Source organism: Nesoenas mayeri (genome assembly GCF_963082525.1).
Source record: "Nesoenas mayeri genome assembly, chromosome: Z".
In the NCBI taxonomy this organism is placed as follows: domain Eukaryota; kingdom Metazoa; phylum Chordata; class Aves; order Columbiformes; family Columbidae; genus Nesoenas; species Nesoenas mayeri.
This window is the reverse complement of record NC_137542.1, coordinates 16,292,516-16,313,201: the sequence shown is the minus strand read 5'-3', so window position 1 is coordinate 16,313,201 and position 20,686 is coordinate 16,292,516. Positions and strand designations below refer to the sequence as shown.

Here is a 20,686-nt window from a genome sequence, read left to right as displayed (position 1 = left end):
TGTTTCCTCTCTGTGCAAACCTAATTTAGGTCTAACACAGAAGTGGTGGTTTTTTGTATATGAAATTGATGACAGGTAGATTTTTAAAATAAAGAATATGTCCCCTGCTTTGCTTAAGTGTGTTTGCATTACTTAGTGACCTTTCTTGGTGTGAATTCACTATTTCTCCAAATAATTAGGACTTTTTAAGAAAAACAACAACAAAGTACACTCTTCACTGATTTGAGGGAACTGTCTTACCTCCCAGTGTTTTCAACAGGCATCATTATTGGAGAGTACAACTTTTAAAGAAGTGATTTTTTTTTTTCTTTGCATGTGTGTAATTTTGGATCCTAGAACTCTCTCTTTGATTTTTTTTTTTTAATGTATATTCACAGTTTACGGATCAGTATAAGATGATGTACTGTGCTTCTGAAACTTAATATTATCCAGTAGTGCCTGGTGATTATCAGCCTTGAAGCCAGCAGATTTCTTTTTGTGCAGGTATTTCGAGATGACACTTCTGTAGCTCTGCACCACAGTTATGGCATAGTGATGCCTTGCTGCCTTAAAAGCTTTTCTCCTCTAATTATTTAATTTGAGCCAAGCTAATTTAGGAAACCTGTGCCACTGGCATTGCTACTGAAATTGGCCTAATCTGGAAGTCAGCTTAATGAGCCTGAAGACAAGAAGTTAGGTCTGTTTTTACATGCATTACGTGAATGCAACAGCTGCTGCCTGTCAGGAAATACCTTTTATTCAAATCAGTGACACCTGCCAGTTGCATTGTAGCAGAAAGCAATTAAAAATTAGTTTAGCAATGACCCACACAGTGAAAATATTATTCTTTGTCTCTTTAACAATAATTTTTTTAATAGAGATGACATGCAGATATAAATCAAAGGAGAGTCCTGAGCAGTTGCTACAGCAATAAGTAGTAATTCTTCCTTGTATTGTAGAAAATGTTTTATGATTTGGTATGTTGCATTTCTGTGCATACTGTTCAGCTGGACTCTAGGAACAGAGTCTGAGCTTGAATACAAATTTGTTTAGTAGTTTTGCATTAATGATCAATTTAAATTCAGATCTTTCCAATTTACTTTCTCTTACTAAAAGATTCTTAAACTTCCCTGAGCTGTTTTCTGATGCTGATGCATCCTATTCTTGTTTTAGGCAGAGATCATCTGATACATCCAGTCTGGTAGGATGTTTAAAATTGGTACCTTACCATATCTACTTTATATATACTGGTGTTTCCACAGTTTGGTTAGTCAAACAGTTCTTAATTACAGAATTCAGTACTCCTAACAAGAGGGTTGTAATTCATAAACACAACTAGACACAGAGAAAAGGGACATGAGATGGTCATTATGGCTTGGATGGGTATACCCTCCAGTTGGTGGCCGGTCATGAGTGGTGTCCTGCAGGGCTCAGTATTGGGGCCAGTTCTGCTTAATCTCTGTATCAGTGATCTGGATGAGGGAATCGAGTGCATCCTCAGTAAGTTTACAGATAACACCAAGTTGGGTGGGACTGCTGCTTTGCTGGAGGGTAGAAAGGCAGTACAGAGGGATCTGGACTGGCTGGAGGCCAACTGCATGAGGTTCAACATGGCTAAGTGCTGGGTCCTGCACTTGGGTCACAACAACTCCAGGCAGCACTGCAGGCTTGGGGAAGAGTGGCTGGAAAGCTCTCTGGAAGAAAAGGATATGGGGGTGCTGATTGACAGCCAGCTGAACATGAGCCAGCAGTGTGCCCAGGTGCCCAAGAAGGCCAAGAGCAACCTGGCTTGTATCAGGAATAATGTGGCCAGTAGGACTAGTGATTGTGCCCCTGTACTTGACATGGGTGATGCTGCACCTCAAATCCTGTGTTCAGTTTTGGGCTGCTCAACAAGAAAGACATTGAGGTGCTGGAGAGAGTTCAGAGAAGGGCAACGAAGCTGGTGAGGGCTCTGGAGCACAAGTCTGATGAGGAGCAGCTGAGGGAACTGAGGCTGTTCAGCCTGGAGAAAAGGAGGCTGAGGGGAGACCTTGTCGCTGTCTACAACTACCTGGAAGGATGTTGTAGCATGGAGGGTGTTGGTCTCTTCCTCCAGGTAGCAAGTGATAGAATGAGAGGAAATGGCCTTAAGTTGAGACAGGGGAACTTGAGATGGCATATTAGGAAATTTTTTTTTCCACTGGTAGAGCTACCAGCATTGGGATAGGCTACCCAGGGAAGTGGTTGAGTCACCACCTCTGGAAGCGTTTAAAATGTGTGTAGATGCGGTGCTTAGGGACATGGTTTAGTGAGGGACTTGGCAGTGCTAGGTTAATGGTTGGACTCAATGATCTTTAAGATCTTTTCCAATATAAATGATTCTGTGAGTCCATGATTATGGCACAAAATTTGATGAAGAGATTTCAGTAGAATTTAGGCACAGTTACACTCACTGTAGTAAAGCCTGTTTGATAATGGGAACCAAAATCTTAGCTCTGTAAATGACTTCACCACAAGTACCAGGAGAACTAAGACTTTTGAAGACTGAGTTTAAGCAATTCCTGCTCAAAAGGACCATTGTCTCTGTCACAGTAGTGAAATTATTATACTGCTTCATGCTCCAGCTCTAGCCCATGATAGATGCACATTGAGGGGGTCTCTGGTATAGGCTGCTGCCCCAGCTCCACTGCTGGGGTGTCTTCTGGGGAAAAAGCTTCCCCTTGTTTCCAGCTGAATCCTTTTGTGTTTCAGGTTGTGCCACTGTGCTTACAGGGCCATGCCAGGCTCACACTACCCTTGGTGCTGCTGATCCCTGTTGCAGCCCAGGCACATGTCTGGCCCTGGCTCAGCTCACTACCCACCAGCACTCAGGGCTGTCCCCTGGAACTGCTTTCCCAGGCAGCCAGATGCCTGATAAATGATGAACATTGGTAAGATTCTAGGGCAGACCCTTGAGGAACTCCAGTTGTTACCAGCCTGCAGGCAGAGTATGAACCATTAGCCATGACCCTGTGAAAACTGATGATCCAGCCATTTTTTCACTCATCAACAATGCAGATTGTCACATCTCAGCCTTGTTGCTGGGATGCTCTCAAAAGCCTTGGTAAAATTACTGTAGGTGACATCTACTGTACTTTCTTTGTGCCAAGATTTAGTTGTTCTGCCACAGAAGGCAGTTTGATTTGCCTCTGATAGATCCACACTGACTATTTCCAGTCCCTTCTTCTCCTTCATGTGTCCAGAAATGGCTACTGGGAGGACATGCTGTATGATTTTGTAAAGGACCAAAATGAGGCTGTGGTTCTCTGCATCTGTCTTTCTGTTCTGTTTGGAGATGGGTGCAATATCTGTACTTCTTCACCAAGGGGTTCTTCCCCACTCTCCATGACCTTTCCAAAATAATACAGTGCACCCTTGCTAAGACGTTGGCCAGCTTGCTCAGCAGCCATGCCTGCAGCCCATCTGGTCATGTGGATTCATGGTCATCACATTTTCTCGAGACAGCCCTGATTTATTCCATTCCCAGCAGCTCCTCTCCTCTTTGAACTGTGGCAAAAAGGATGAAAGACTTACATCTTGGGAGAACACCAAAGCAATGAAAACAATGAACACACCAAGTATGTTGGCCTTATCTGTACTCCTTGCAGTAATTCCTACTCCATTCAGCAAGGGGCCTCCATTTGGCTCATTTATTCTTTTAATACAGTGATAGAAGCTCTTCCTGCTTCTCTGGGTGTCCCTTGCCAGTTCTGGCTCCAGCTGAGCTTTCAAGATTACCAACATAGTCCCCTGCACACCCAGGCAAAGTCCCTATACTCCTTCTTTGTAGCCTTTCATTGCTGCCATCTCCTGTGTACAGCACTGAAGCACAACTGTGAGTGCCGTGCTTAGCCAAGCCAATTTCCTGATGTGTTTGCCTGTTCTACTGAGTGTAGAGACCATGCTTGTGCTCAGAGGTGGCTGGCCTTCAGGGCCTGTCAGGCTTACTGCAGTCCTTTGCCTTCCTTTACCACCTTCTGTGGGACAACATCTACCATTTCTCTGGACATCTCAGGGCACTTGCTCTCCACAGCACTATGCTGTGCTCTTGTTGATAAAAGCCCGCTTTCCAAGGGATAGCTGGGTATCTTTGATGTGGGGCTGCATTATGCAGTGCAGACATGCATAATATGCCTCAGACATGCATAATATGCCTCAGCCATGTCAAACAAGACGTGTTTGATACTAATGACAATTCTGCAGCTTTGTCAACATCCTTAACATCAACAAGTTCTGTTGCCTCTCCTGGTCAAAGTCATTCCATGAGGTAATTAGGCATATAGAAATGAAGAAAAGCATGAGAGTGGGATGTCTAGACACTGAGGTTTCACTTGTTGACCTAGTCCTTAAAAGATTTTACACATACCCCCTGGGGTAAAACCTAGCGATCCTATGCACTGCACTGGGGCATTTGTTGAACATCTCCACAAAGCAGCAAAGCCTGTCTGAAAACCCTTACCAATTTCCCCAGTGGAAAGACTCACAGAAGTTGGAAAATTATTCTGCTGCGAAAAATTGGCACTTATTTTATCCTTTGTAACAACTGATGATTTAGAACTAAAACCTTTTATTAGGTGCAGCAGGCTACCATGAAGTAACTAAAAAATCTCATTACCGTGCAACTGAAATACGTAATTTATAACTTGTGGTAATGTACAAAAGAAAGAAAGATTTGGTTTGTCCTAGCAGCAGCAAACTCTGTAATGAGTTCCAGAATGCCTTTGCCTTGCACAGTTGATCCTTTAACTTCTCAAGAGCTATAGATGAATGGCTTTTAATGGGTAATTACATTAAGAAATGTTAAATACTTAAGATAATGGATAATGAAGACTTATCCTTGATATTTTTGCTGTACAAACAAACTGTTTTTCTCATGTGTAGTTACTGTAGCTCTTTCTGGTACCTTTTTATGTGGGACTCACCCAATGAAACCTCATTGATACCATGGTAAGGCAAACCAGGCGTGGTCGTTTTTGATTTACACATATGAAAGGATTCACACATAGTGCATTTGTAATGTTAGCTTCTACCCTTCTTACCTTACTTCATAACCTACACATATTAATTGCTGCCATAGTTCTCAGCACAGTCAATTTTGTGATAGAAAAGCGGTTGGCAAACCAACTTGTCAAAACCTCCAGAGCAAGGTATCTTCCATAACATCTGTTGGAAACAAAACATACTTAGAAACTCTGTAAGGTACACATTCATCAAATGAAGAACATGATTTTCTCATCCTGTCCAAGATTATAGAAAATTTCCTTACCTGTATAACACTGAAAACAGGCAAGTTCTGAGGTAGCAGGAATTTTTGTGCAAAAAAGCTGAGAGCAGCCTACTTAAATATACACTATTATTTTCACACAAAATCTCTCATTTTGGACCTCCTCCACTTTGAGCAACTTCCTTCTTCTCCCCTTCCCTTGCTTCCAAACGCTAATTCAGCCAAGTATAACATTTTTACTGAACAGCTAAGGCTCTGAGATGTCAGAGACCCATGTTTTAAAAGAGACTCTTTGGGTGAGCTTACAGAGTCACTTGTTATGTCCGGTTTTGAACAGAATTTCTATGCTGGCATGAAGAAAACAGTTTCTAGGTTGTAGTGAAACTGGCAGAATCCTGTCAGAAAAAAAAACCTATTTTTTACCAATTTGCATTATCTGTCTAACTGTTTGACAAATTCCTAAACATCTCTAAATTTACTCTCTAGTATACTGGCAGTCACTATGTCTAGTTATCATTCACATGCCCTAAACTATAAAAATCTTCCTGCAGTTATTAAAGGTGTTGATCTTGTGTGTTCCCAACTGTCTTTACAAAGGGCATTTCACTGATCAGAAGCTATTATGTGGAAGAGATCCCAGGAAGGAACAAGACATTGTCATGCTGTATCATTTGAGCTGTTTAAACAGAGCTTGGATCAGTCACCTCCTTGATGGTCTTAAACAAGATGCCCAATGTCATAATAGCTTCAGTTTTAACTGCTTTTGTCTGCAGTTTGCAGGAGGCTATGAAGCTCATGTGTAATGAGGAATGTGGGAGGTTTTTAGACATATCCTTGGGCAGTTTGATGCTGGAAAAAATTCACTGCATTTTCCTGTCAAAATGAAGGTGTACATTTCCTCAGCACTAGTGCCTGAGGAGTGTCAAGCTTATAGTCTTGATAGATTGATCTAGTATGATGATGTATATTCTGCAGAAAAATAGCTTCGATTTTACCCAGGTAGACATACAGCTCAAATGCATGAGAGAGAAAAGTTGAGGAAAAGTAGGTATTAGTCTTCATGCAAAGAACAGCAACACAAAAACACTGGCAGCCTCCTTTCAAGAAATGTCTAGCTCAGTTAGCTCGTATGGTTAGTACATCTGGTCCCAGTCTTGCAGTCTTTTAGGGGTAAAATTTATCTGAATTTTAAACAGGAATTTTTACTGTATCAGGCCAGCAGAACTGGAACTTTTAATTGTTTGGGGTTGATTTATTTTTCCAGCTTCAGCTTTTATGATCATAGTAATATTGTTCTTGACAAGTTATTCAGGGCATAATGTCCTTATTCTAAACTGTTTGATTTGTTGCATTTTTTTTCCCCACTAATATTCCTGCAGCATAAGAGAAGGAAACACTCATTTGCAATTCTAACCGTTCATTTTGTTTTTTGCTAAGTTTGACAGAAGCAAATTCATATGTTAAAGGAAAAGTGAACTGGAAAAAAAACCCAGCTTCACAAAATAATGTTATGCAGCAAGTAAGAATTAGAAATTTATCAGTTACTTCTAAAGATAAGTACAATGTTTGTTACAACAGCACATTACATGTTCTTTTTCATTAAGCACAGTAATTATTTCTTCAGTTTCCTCAGTAATTTAAAGTAGCATTATCCCTTAGAGTGGCAGTGCTGTGGTAAGATAAGCTTGAGAATGAAATTGTAGAGCAGCAAAGGCTTCTCAGCCCCCCACTTAGTGCTAAATAAAATAAGTTGTCAGTCATGAGAGCGGAGTGTGCTGCCAGGTTATCTCAGCAAAGGACTCCACTTGTACTGATGCTAAAACCATGAAAATACAAAGTCAGGGTGACTTGTGGCGGAACTGATGCATGAACAGATTCTAGTGTAGTATGTGGTGATCGGAAATGAAAGCAAATGGTTGGATGATCACCAGGTCACGAGAGCTTGTAATGATTTTTCTGACAGCTCTACCACTAGACACTGCTGTGTTTGTTGTGAAGAGCAGGAGATGGTGTATAGCTGGGGACCCTTTCTGCCCTTAGAAAGCAGACTTGGGCCTGTGCATTTTGCATTCTTTAAAAGAAGGTGCTGTTGGCCTTGATTTTCCTATTCCCCGTCCCCAACTTGCTGTCCACTTTCAGAAGTGTAGTGACAGTACTAGTTGTCTTACTGAACAAGTCTGTGCTGCTGGAAAGCAGTCTTTTCCGGGCTCCTGTTCCCCCATCACTCCCAAGGCCACCAGCTTGCTTTCCTATGTGGTTCTTTTGAAAGTTTCTAACACAGAGAGGATTCAGTGGGCCATGGCCCACCTTCTCATGGCCCACATATTGGGAATGGAGAACCTAAAGCTTGATGAGTAAGAAGTGAAGTCTTGAGAGTACCACTAGTACGTGTACCCATACAATTTTTAAAATCTGCCCTGGTTTGTCATATTTCTTATACCAAGCTTATTTTTAGAGTGTTGTTTGTGTGTGGCATTCTTTTGTCTTTTGAGAAGTGCTGCTATATCAGTATGTCAAGAATCTTGTCTTTTTGTAGGTCTTGTTTAGCATTTGTTCATGCTTATATTTGCGTTAGGTGGCTGCTATATGAGATTATCAGGTCATAATCAGAACACAGAACGTGATTGATTTGTAGATTCCCTCCCAGCTCATGCATACTTTAAGGAGAAGATATAAAAATGGTTTATTCCTCTGGGTACTGTCATTTCACACACTAGCTAATGAACTGGGACACAGAGAACATATTATTCACAGGATCGTGCATATTCACAACGTGGCTTGTTTATTGTCCACCAGTTTACAAAACTTCAGAGTGAGTGACATATTTAGCATAAATGAAGTATGAAAAATGAGATATTGCAAAAGCCAGTGTGACTTCTCTGTTTCCATACTCCTCAGCTTTGGTTCTAGGCACTTGTCAACCACCAAAATCCTTGGATTTGTATTGCCATTAGCAAATGTTGAAAGAGAGAAACACTACAACGTACATGTCTATATATATATTTTGTATATTTCTATGGTTTTTATTATAAAACAAACAAAAAACAACAACAACAAACCCACCAAACTTCACTTGTACTCGTGTATTGTAATGTCTGCATTAGGATGCGACTACATGGTGAGCAACTATACCACAAATTTCACACCAAATTGTTCTTGGGAATATAGAAGCTCAAGACACAAATAGTTCTTTATTCTTAAGAAGAAGGAACAAATTTTCTTTTTTTTTTTTGGATACTGTAATGCCATTATACTGTAGAGGATCAACCTAGGAAAGAGGTGGCATACTGTCATGGTACTTGCTAGAATTTAATTTTGTGTGAATAAATTCTGACCTTTCAAATTTGTATTAAATTTAGAAGATCAAAATGCTTTCATATGCATATTTAGGATGTTCATAGCTAACCTGTATCTATATTTCCACTCATTCCTTCTTTACCACCTTCCATGTGCAATGGTAAGTGTAATTTAGCAGGCCACCATGCTACTGCTTTTTAAAATTCTGGCAGCCGTCTTCAGATCTAAGTTGTCCTTACTATATCTTATCTAATGAAAGAGAAGCGTTGAACTGGTTGAGTTCTGCATTTGCTGACTGTATTGCGAGTCCAGGTGTTGGTACATCACCTGGTTTTGCACATTGAAAACTTCTGAGCAGGGCTGGAAGCAGCGTTGTTCCAACTGGCGACAGCACACTGCAGCGTTTGAAGGCCCGCGGGAGCCAGCGGTAATTCTAGCCATAAAGCAGGTGTTTTTGCAAAAGACTCCCTAGAGTAGACAAAGCTTTCACTTGTTCTTATTAATCAATTAAAATGGTACTTAAAGCAAAGGTATTAGTGGGTTGTAACTGTGAACTACTGCATTATAGTTGTTAATAACCAATTGTATTATTGTATCAAACAACAGCAGATAGATACTAATGAAGCACCTGAGGTATGGACAGGACGGCAATGCTGCACACAAATCCCAGCTTAGCCTCGTGACCAGTGATGTTATCATATCATATGTCGATGTTACACAAGACAGCAATGTGGTAATCCTGGTCCTTCTCCCAGAGGGGATAAACAGCACTGCAGGGAATACATAAGCCATGTAAGAATTTACATAACACAGTGATGTGGGCAAACAAAACAACGTTGTGTCCAGTGACTACTTTACTAATATAATACATACATATAATCAATTTTGTTTTAACACTCTCTGGTCAGGTCTTTTGTTATCCTACCCTTCCTGCCCCACGTTGGGCACCAAAAAGGACTGTTGTGCTTTAACCTCAGCCAGCAACTAGAACCATGGCCTCTCACTGCTAACTGATACACAGTAGTGAAAGGAGGAAAATGGAATCTTCATATTTAAATATTAATCCCCTAGGGCTGTGGCTATGCATTCATTATGGTAGGAAGGGCCTGGTCCCCCTCTCTGCCAGGGACTCTGACAGAATTCCCTTGCTGACCTTGCAACTGCAGAACCAAAGCTGCATCTGCTACTGGCCATTGTGCTGTGCAGCATGCTTGTACACGGTACGGTATAAGGCTAAGTGGTGCCATCTGTGATTTGTTTTCAAATATCTGGATATGTTTCATCCAGTCCTAACTCATCCAGTCCCCTTTCTCTTCTCCTTTTTAATTTGTGTGCATCTCAGAAGCACAAAAAGGCACACCACTCTTTCAGTCAACCAAGAGCATCATCCCAAAAATACCCAGAGCTTGTCCAAGCATTCCCGTTGTACTGTAGTGCTTTCCTGGCTCTGACAACAAGCCAGTGCTTTGGCACATATTGCTGTTACACAGTGAGTGTGAGACACAGGATGTGAACTTAAGGAAAAGGCATTCAGCTGAATTTCTGTAGTGCTCATGTAAAAGTGTTAGATCTTAAAGCTGATCTCGGCAATTTCTAAATGTGCTGCTATTAAACTGGAAGTGGTGAATGGCTTTGGTTTGCTCTATGTGTAGTTAATAAACTATCAACACTGCCAACAACATAAGAAAACATACTGATACTTTGGACTGGCACTTTGTTTTACTGTACAGACTGCAGCCTTTTACACATGGCAATAGGAACACTAGAAATAAAATGTACATCAGTACCAGCAACAGCTTATAGACATGCTTTCCCTCACAAACTCCCTTTAACATCTTGTCTTTGGCAAATAGCAATTAATTCACTGGCAGATTTCAGCAGATGCGCTTTGAAATTTAGAAGGGATGAGTTCACAATAGTGCAGTTTGTCCAGCTGTTAAATAGGTGAATCATATTTAAGCTGTGTTTTGTTCTCTTGGCCTCTAGCAGCTTCTGAATGTTCCTGGCATTCTTGTATTTCCAGGTGCTAAGGACTATAGGCTGACTTTTACCCAGCAGAAGGCATGTAGACCGGTGTACATTATGTAGAGCTACTAAATATGCCTTACATGGGATTTAATTGCTGTAAATTGCTCGTGATGTTATTTTGCCATTTTTTATTGGCTTGAGCATGTCCTGTTTATTTTTGCTAAACTTTAATTCATTCCTGTACTGAGAGAAATTGCAACATCTGCCAAGCTTTAATAAATGTAGAAATGAGTAGTTGGTTTGCCTAACAAGCTCATGTATACTAGAGTCTGCTTTACCAATCAAAAGGACATCATTGCATGACTGCTTGCATAATACTGCTCGGCTATTTGCACTCCATGTATTGTGGAGATCTTAGGAAGGTATAGACTGTGCCTCAGCAATCTTCAGATGCTATGCCTGTATGTGAAATACTCTACTGTTTTGCAAAATTGACATTTAGTGCATGCAAGTTATCTGGATCAGTATCCAAGGCTAAACGTTATTCTTCGTGAGGAGTGAATGTGAACTCTGCCTTCCAGCTGGCTTTGTAATGAAATGGAGTAGGTGAGCTCAGTCAGTCCTGTGATGTCATTTAAGAAACCATGGGACAGTTTAAGCCACCTGTCACTCGTACCCAGATTGGGTTTGCTATGTGGTGAGGTATGCAAGTGCCAAGTGAAGCAGTATGCAGGAAAAGATCATTGTTTCTGACGAACTTAGAAGTTATGTGGACGGAGCAAGTATGTGCTAATGTATGTAGTTGATATCAGATGGATCATAATCCATCAGCATGCTGTACGTGGGCTCCAGATTAGGATGCTTGCTGGATGCATACATTGAATTGTGTTCTCTTCCTCTCTTTTTTGTTCTATGCACTGTCATACACCACTGTGTATGGTTTTAAGATCCACAGCTCACCTGCCTGAAAGTGCAGCAAGAAAATTTAAAGCTATGATTCTGTCTACCCAGAGGAAGCATCTTCACCTTAAAGCTTCATAAAAAATTGCTTTGAAGGCGTGAGAGAAGTATGAAGGTTTGAATGGATGTGTAATTTCACGGTTTACACTCTCCTTCTAAAATATAAAACCATTATTTATTCATAGTAATAGGGCATGATAGGTCAGGAGCTGGCAATCGATAGTGTTCCAGATGAGAAAGCTGGTCCTGTGCACCCCTCTAGGCAGAAATCTGAGGACTTCGAAAACTGTTAGCGTACTTGTATTAGTTTTGGTTCTCCTATGAATTTCCTCATCACCATCCAGCTGAGTGAGCCACTTACACTGAAGAGACACTCAAGCAGCGGGTCTGATCCTGATACCTTTGCACACAAGTAAAGAACTTGTCAGCATTTTATTGTCCACAGGTCTACTAAAGGGACTGGGTCATGGCACTGTTGTCATCTGAAGTAGAAATACTGTGTGGGAAAAACGTGGGAATAGATCCTTTGCTCTTTTTCTGTACTGCAGAAAAAAACTCACAGAGATTGGCACATCTTCTACCTAATACAGCCACCTTTTCAATGCCAATTTCTTCTCTGTTTCTCATATTAGTAGCCTGCTGGGGACAGAGACTGTTAAAAAAGCACACAGTGTTCTTACTGTCCTCAGCTTTCTACAGCTTTTGAGCTCTTGCCAGCTTCTCTTTGCCAGCTCCTGAGGCCATTCTGAACTGCAGAGGTGACTAGCCTTCTGGCTGAACTTAAACTTTGCAGAGACCTGACCTCCTAAAGTGTGTTTGGTAAACATGAGAAAATTTAGTAATAGGTTTAAACGCGTGAGATGGATTCTCTTTTTTTTTTGTGGGTGCACTGCAGTGTCTCAGCTGCCAGCACACCTCTGTCACTGCAATGCGTAATATTGATTTACATTTTTGTCTGCCCGAGGATAGTACTAACCTCATTGATCATGGTGGGTGCCTCTCTGCAGGGACTTTCCATACAGAGGTACAGCTCAGAGCACTGCTACACCAGCACTTCTTCAGCAGTTCTTCCCCTGCTCTCACCTGCTTTGTTTCCCTTAGCAGTGGACAGCCTCCAATGTGATGCAGTGGCATTGCAGCAGCGGCTCTGCAGTAACTCCTGTCAGTGCAGAAGCTTGTGGCACACTTCCATATTGCGCGCTAGTGCTGAGCGTGAGTGACTCCCCTTGTGATGCTGGAGTCGCAGGAATTATGCAGTGTGGTCCTTGTTAGCAGTCAGAAAGCAAAGTGCTAGATCAGGTTGTTCAAATAAAGGATTGATTCAGACACCCTCTTCCCTTCCGTTTGACAGCTTTAGCTGAAAAAAAAAAAGAAGGCAAATTAGGAACTGATTCTAAATGAGGAGATAAGAACACAGGACAGGTTCACAATGCATATTTCTTACGTTGCAACAATGCTGGAGGTTGGGATCCTGACCATTTTTTACTGTTCCTGGGGAGAAGTAGTTCCACTGAGCCAATTTGCTTTTGCTCCGGGCAGTCACTGGTGTTACTGGAGATCCTATCCCACAAAGAATTCCCTTCATGACTGGACAAGCTTTAGCAATGGCTTGTCTTCAAAATTGCCAGTTCCTCTGTCTTATGTATGTCACATCTAGAGCCAATTTCCCTGGCTTCTGACCTGCCTTCAGACTGCTAGTGGAGCTCTTAACAGGTCTGTGGGCCCTGCTACTTGCAGCCATGAGGACTACCAATGCCAAGCTATTGCACATGTATATAAAAGGTACTTCATTGTTGAAATTCTGCATCCAAGAGCAGAGTCAAGAGAACTTCTAAGGGAGGATAAAACCCACCCACCCTGTGGCTGGTGTAGTGTTGTGGTGGAACAGGTGAACAAAGATTTATAGCAGGGAGAAAGTGACTTCAGTGCTATCGGGGGGGAGGGGGGGGGGGAGTATGTTATTTCGTGATTAAATATAGCTGCTGAGTGACAGGAGAGAAAAGGAAAAGATAATCTCAGGCTTGTCTGGCAGATGCTTACTTTAACTACATCATGAACATTTCTGTTAGAGATGCTCCTGATGGCAAGCAGTAACAGATGCAAATTAATGCTTGCAATTTTCCCACGTGATAGACAGGTATATTTCTTCATTTTGCCAAGGAGAAAGCAAAACTTCATTGGCATAATCAAAGTCTGAGTGCAAATAGGAAATAAACAATGAAGTCCCATGGAGATTTGTGGCTCTCTCAGTTTTTTTCCCTTTCTCCTTTCACGCTGTCTTCATGACCTCTTACAGCTTCCGTGGTAGCAGTGGAGTCACTGTGCTTGTCAGTTCTGCAAGGAAAGGATCTTCTGCTGATGAGCTCCATCTGGCATTGTGGATTGCCCTTGCAGCCATCCCAGCTGAAGGAGAGAAATTTACTAACGTAATGTAAAGGGACATTACCATATCTTAAATGTATGATAAGCTGGGATCCTATTTTTGTTTTACCACTGAAGTGGCTTGTCCTACATTGTCATGCCATATCCTGTTGACAGTCCCTGCTTTGCACAAGGTGTTTACAAATTAAAAAAAAAAAAAAAAGTTTTCCAAATGCAGGGGAGAGGGTGATAAGCTTTTGTGTCTTGGGAAATGTTTTGTGTTTAATGAAAGTATGGGGTTTGTTCAGTTTCTCTAAAAAAAATGAGTGCAATATAAGTATAATGCCAATCAGACACTTCTGGCTTCTGGTGAGATTTGTCACATCTGTTGAGTTTCCTGAAGCTTTCCATGAGTACTGATATTGGATCACTTGGCTTGTAAATGAGGACTTCCTATGTTGAGATGTCTGTCCTGGAAAAGCTTCAGCAAGATCACTCTACCTCAGTTGAAGTCAGATGTTAATTTCCTTTCTGGTACGGAATAAGGTACTGTGAACCAACACTGATTTTTTTACAGCTTCTTAATATTTCTGGAGATAAGCTATCTCCAGACTAATCTGGCAAAATTCCTTCTTTTCTTTCATATTCTGATGTAAATTGGTGACGGAGGAGAAGTCTGAAGTACAGCTAATTTATATACTTTTGAGGTTGTGAATTTGTTTGTTTTGTTATTTTTGTTTGTTTGTAATTTTTCTTTTAGTCCTGATTCTAATGTATCTAAAATCACCAGAAAATCTCCTGTGTGGCTTACTGTTATTTCCGAGGGTGTGATTTGCCACAAGAAAGGATGCTTTGTTATCTGCAGAGAACCAGGGCCATGGCCATAAATTTGTATTGGAGGTGTCACGTATTTTCTAAGTAACAAATTCTGATAACATAAATGTCAAACTCTGCAGAATCAGACAGACAGAAAAATTAGCCTACAAGTGGCAGTTTTGTCTTACTCTAGCACGTGAAGTGACAGAGAGAACCAAAACCAGAAAATGTCTTTATTAGAGTCTGTGCTTTTTATCGATGTTCTGCTTCAAATGTTTTCTGTTTCTGAAAAGCCTAGAGTGTTGGCGAACCTTCACCATGTGTACACAGACTTCTTCCCATTAAAATGTGTGTTTCTCACTAGTTTCTTTTGCAAATCAGCTATGTCATCCTTGTGTTTGCAAAACTAACAACGCATCACAGCATTTTGGAGCCTGTTTGAATATCTTCAGCAAACCTGAAGTTACTTCTGTCACTGTGCTTCCAGAATGTTAACACTTACAGTGACAGGAGAAAGTCAAAAAGGCGAAAACCACATGGAAGGACTATAGAAACCTGTGGAACATAGAGTGACATCTGGAACAAGTGTTCATCAGTATGTTCTACAAAAGGCAACTGAATTTTTCAGCATATTCATAGTGACTGCACAAGCATTTTTTGTCCTGTGTGACATGCTGCATTATGACACAATGATAAAAAAATAAGGTCAACTATATGAAAAATGGAACAAATGGGTCCATAACTAAGACCTAATAAGTCCACTTGTTTCATATGAAATTCATCTACCAAACCACACTCCTGTCACTATGGCTTATGTTCCAGATCCTGTCAGCATTTACCGAACCCCTGCCTTTTTAATATTATCTGCTAGGGAAAAAACAATTTTATTTTTTCCCCTAGATGTAGGATTCATGCCACTTTTATCATCCCTACTGAAAACTCTGACCAGCAGATGTTAATATTCTGCCTGAGTGGAAATGGGAACTTTATAAAATTGGAATTTGCTCTCAGGCACATAGTATTTGTTTTCAGTCATATAGAATATAGAGATACCAACTGTAAAACATGACATTGTTAGGTGTAGAAAAGGTATGTGTATTTTTGATGCACAAAAATATTTTAATGACATTTTTTGCCCACACAGAAAATGTTTGTATGTTTAATCTTTATTTTTTAAAGAAAATACATTGATATTATAATGATAATTTTATTGTAAAGGCTTTTTGGAGGCAAGATGGAATAGCTAATCAACATTAGAAAGAGAAGGCGCAGTCACAAAATAACTAAATAATGTTGGTTGAGGTGTCATATTAGGTCTTGATTCTTCCACATGCCTGAACTAGGAGGAGATGTAATATTTCTGTTTTTAAAGACAACTTAGAGGGCCCAATTTTCATTCTATTGTAAAGGAAGAATGAAGATGTTGAAACCTTGACTCAAATGACATGGCAAAGGAGACTTTATTTTCTGGCTAGCTGTAGGTGTTGGCTGGCAGCGTTTCTGACTGCTGCTGAATCTTCAGCACGAGAGCAGATCCTCAGCTGATGTAAGCTGGTGTAGCTTTGTACCTAATGATAATCAGATCTGACAGTCTTAGGGAATGGTGGAGCAGTAGCCTTAATGAAGTGCTTTAGCAGTTGATTCGGAGGATTCATATCAATGGGCTGAAAAATATCTCTGAATTTAGTCAATACAATTATGACATTGATGTGGGCTCTTTTGCAAATGCGTAGTCTGCCTTTCTCGGGCCCAGTGCTCCCACCCAACCACTTTAATATATGGCCTTGCAAAGGGGGCTTAATATCGTCTTCTGGGTTGATTTCCCCCTTCTGTCCTAAGGGGCAAGAACTTCTGAGAGTTTAATTTTTTTTCTTAAATTTTCGTAAGTCGTTAATTTGAGTTCTCAACTCTGACTGCTGAGTGGCTGTGGCCTTCAAGAAAAAGAACCCAGTGTTTAAAATTCCTAGTGGGATTTTGGTTCAGCTGTTCGTTTCCTGTGGTTTGTCTGTGCTTTTCCAAACCAGATCTTCTTCTGGATAATGGAGTTGAAGATATTTCCTTGAGGGCCTATGATGTACCTACCCTGAAAGAAAAGTCACCCAGCTCCAGAAGGGCTAAAGTCTTCACAGCTCTTCTCTCTCTTTTGACTTACCTCTGTTGTCTGTAACAGTACTTCACCCATAGCTTTTCAAATTAGTTTTCTGCTTGGTAAATAGTTTTGTTAGTCACTTTAAATGAGTGACTCGTGATTGCAATTGTGAGGCTAATAATAACAAATTGACCAAAATCAGAAGGCATGTTTGGGAAAGGAGAATGACCTGCCTTTTTGAGTTAGCAGTGACCACTCCAGCAGACTACAGAGCTGCACTATTAAGTGTCTTACATTCCTCAGCTAGAGTAAAGACGAATATGAAGGGAAGGAGCAATTGCTGTGGTTTGTAGATGTGAGGCGGGATCTTTAGGGCATCTCTGGAGATGATAAGCCATGCCTTTGAAAATCCTTGTCAACTATGAAAATATCTCAAAGTGGTGAAAAGTAAAGCTACAGCTAAAAAGGGCTGGAACATTAATTACCTTTGGGTATTTTGTATTTTTAGAGTTGAATTTCAGTTATTCAGAACCTGTTTTGAATATTTAAGTAGCAGCACATTTGCCTGCTGTTGTTTCAGTGACCTGAAACTTTTGTGGTAGAAAGTTCCTGTGCAGATTTTGCCACATCATCTGTAGTAGGAGGTCCATTTGCAGAAGATTCATCCATGGATTGGTGAAGAAAGCTTCTGGTATTTTTGCTTCCTTTGTTACCATTTTTCACAGAAATTGCAAATGAATAGCACCTTTTAGGACAATGAATCTGTCCCTTGTCCATTGCAGAATTGTTCCTAACAGCACTCAGTTTGAAATCCATGATTTTTTGTAGCACTTGACTGATCTCTGTAAGGCACAAATTCAGTAATACAGACCACAGAAGCTTGTCTGCATTCAGATTAATGACAAGAGAGTATCTGTATGGATTTGCACATCTATTCTGTATAGGAAAGAAGGGATAAGTATATAGTAAAGTTCTTTGTTTTTCTTTTTGGTTTTTTTTTCAGGATGGTTCGTAGTATTGATGTCTTATTAGTGTACCATTTTGGCTACTAGTTTGCAAGGAGCTGACAGAAAACAAAGAGAGCTGATAGCCATTTCCTGTTGTACAGATAATTAGAGCCTGCATAAATAAGTGCTTTGCCATGCTGTACTTGCAGCTTTGTTGGAGAGAACTGGAGTGAATTTGAAGTTATTCAAATGTCTGAATATTATTAATGGCTTGTGAGTGATTTACTGTGGGTGTTACGCTAAAAGAAAGTTATAGAAGAGTTAACACAGTGGTCGAAACCAAGAGGAAAAAAGTACAATTTTTCTTCTGTTCCTCCTTGTTTACTGCAGGAGTCACTTCACTGAAATCAGTAGTCTAAAAAGTATTCTGAGACACCTAGGAATGTTTCTAAAAATAAATGGTGTTTGGTACAATGAACTAAAAATGGACAGAAAATAGAAAGTCAAATCACAGAATCACAGAATCACAGAATGTTAGGGATTGGAAGGGACCTCAAAAGATCATCTAGTCCAATCTCCCATATCTGATTAATTTCTTATGACAAATACCAGCCCAGTGAAAGACTAGTACATTCACTGGATCGTATGCACCTGACTTAGTTGAGGAATTACACCACTAAACCAGTTTGTGACTGACAGTGCAATTGCTAAAATCCAGTTGAATGGTGCTGCATAGTAGTTACTGTTCAAATCTGTTACTGTCACTTTCACTGAGAGTAAGTGGAAGCTCAGTTCTGTGTGTTCCACTGCATCAGGGAAATTAAATGGTAGCACAAGATCGTTTTCCAATTATTTTCAAATGGATTAATTTATAAAAAAACCCAGAGTATTTGCTAAAGACATGACACCAAAGTTCCCTTTTGTTCTTTCTAATATTAGTAAGTCTGTCAACTGGGTATTTTATATATAACTCATGTGAACCTCAAGCTCTTGCATGGTGTGAATGTATGTTTTTTCGTATCTATCATCTATCTGTCTGTCTGTCTGTCTGTCTATCTATCTATCTATCTATCTATCTGTCTATTTAATTTATAAACTTGGTTTCTAATAGTGAAGGCCTGGTTGTGGCTTGAGTCAGTACCTTTCTGAGAGTCCTCAGGCATGAGTGCCTGTTACCTTCCGATTGGTTGGGGTCAGGCCTTGGGACCTGCTTCTTGCTTTGTGCTTAGCTGTGATTATTACTCTTGGCGTTGCATTTATACACACTGGACAAAGCAGTTGTGGCCATTTTTCAGCTCTGACAATTTTTTTAGTACCTTGATCCTTTTCCCAGTTCATTCTATGAAATCACCTCCTTTTTCATCAGCACACATGACCACGGATATTTCTGTCTGCTGAATACAGATCTGTCATTGTTGATTAATTGCTTGATAAGTTCCAAGAAACAGACATTAATTCAACAACGAAACAGGTTTGTTCTTGCAAAGATATCATAGTATAATATGTACTTTTAACACCAGCAGAAGATTTGGTCTCTGAGACTTAAGCAGTAATGTGTTTTCTGGTTGTTTAAGTTGAGTTTAAGTGTGTTTGAAATAAGTTTTTCAAAAAGAATATTATGTCTGAATGTTCTACCCGCTTACAGAAAAAAAGTCGCAAAACATTTCTCCAGGAAAACATGATGACTAGTTTTTTCATTTATTGCTGAATCTGTTTGTTGTTTTTTTATCTGCAGAAAGTGAGTGAAAAAGTAGGAGGTGCAGAAGGAACCAAGCTAGACGATGACTTCAAAGAAATGGAAAGGGTAAGTCTAAATACAGATGCATATTTTCATTCTTACCATTCATTTTTCATTTCTAGGACAGGAATTTCAAAGCTTTTGTCCCTGAATCATTCAAATAATTTTGAAAGACTTAACTTTTATTCAGCAGGACTGATCTTTCAGTTTCTTATTTCTTTTTGTTTTCTAACCAAGGCATTCATAATATATGGCACTCTCTATAATGCTAATACTTCGTTCAGAGATTGAGACTGATGTCAACTACAAATTAGTTTCAGTTAAACTGTTATACAGGATCTCTGAAAACAATCATAGAATCATAGAATACCAGGTTGGAAGGGACCTTGAGGATCATCTGGTCCAGCCTTTCTTGACAAAAGCACAGTCTAGACAAGATGGCCTGGCACCCTGCCCAGCTGAATGTTGAAAGTGTCCCATGTTGGGGAATCCACCACTTCCCTGGGGAGATTATTCTGATGGCTGATTGTTCTCATTGTAAAAAATTTCCATCTTGTATTCAATTGGAATCTACCGAGAAGTAACTTGTACCCATCACCCCTCGTCTTCCCAGTGTGACTCCTTGTGAACAGGGAATCTCCGTCTTTTTTGTAGCCACCCTTTAAATACTGTAACGTGGTGATGAGGTCTCCTGTAATCCTTCTTTTCTCAAGGCTGAACAAGCCCAGTTCTCTCAGCCCTTCCTCCTGTGACACATTTCTCAGTCCTCTGGTCACCTTGGTGGCCCTTCTGTGAACCCTCTCTAGCCTGTCCACATCTCTTTTGCATAGCAGGGACCAAAACTGAACGCAGTATTTCAGGTGTGGCCTGACAAGCGCTTAGTAGAGTGGGAATAATGACTTCTTCATCTCTGCTTATGATGCCCTTGTTGATGCAGCCAAGCATCCTGTTGACTTTCTTTGCTGCAGCAACACACGGTTCACTTGTATTGAGCCTGTTGTCCACTGGGACTCCCAGGTCCCTTTCCACAGAGCTGCTCCCCAGCCTGGTACATACCAGCCTGTGCTGCACTTGTAGATTATGTTTTCCCAGGTGGAAGACCTAACACTTGTCCTTGTTGGACTTCATAAGGTTCTTGTTAGCCCACTCTTCCAGCCTATCCAGGCCATCCTGCAGGGTGGCTCTCCCCTCTGGAGTGTCTGCTACCCCACTCAGTTTGGTGTGATCAGCAAACTTCATCAGTGTACACTTGATGCCATCATCAGATCACTTATGAAGAAGTTAAA

At 40.5% G+C, this 20,686-nt stretch overlaps 1 protein-coding gene across 1 annotated transcript in view; it reads left to right on the top strand.

Moving 5' to 3' along the window:
* SH3GL2 (SH3 domain containing GRB2 like 2, endophilin A1) overlaps positions 1-20,686 on the top strand; it is a gene marked incomplete at both ends in the record, with an annotated part of 93,306 nt that overhangs the window by 53,451 nt on the left and 19,169 nt on the right. The window contains one exon of the mRNA XM_080362312.1: positions 19,398-19,466. Coding sequence (XP_080218438.1) covers positions 19,398-19,466 — 69 coding nt within the window. The remainder of the gene's footprint in view (positions 1-19,397; positions 19,467-20,686) is intronic.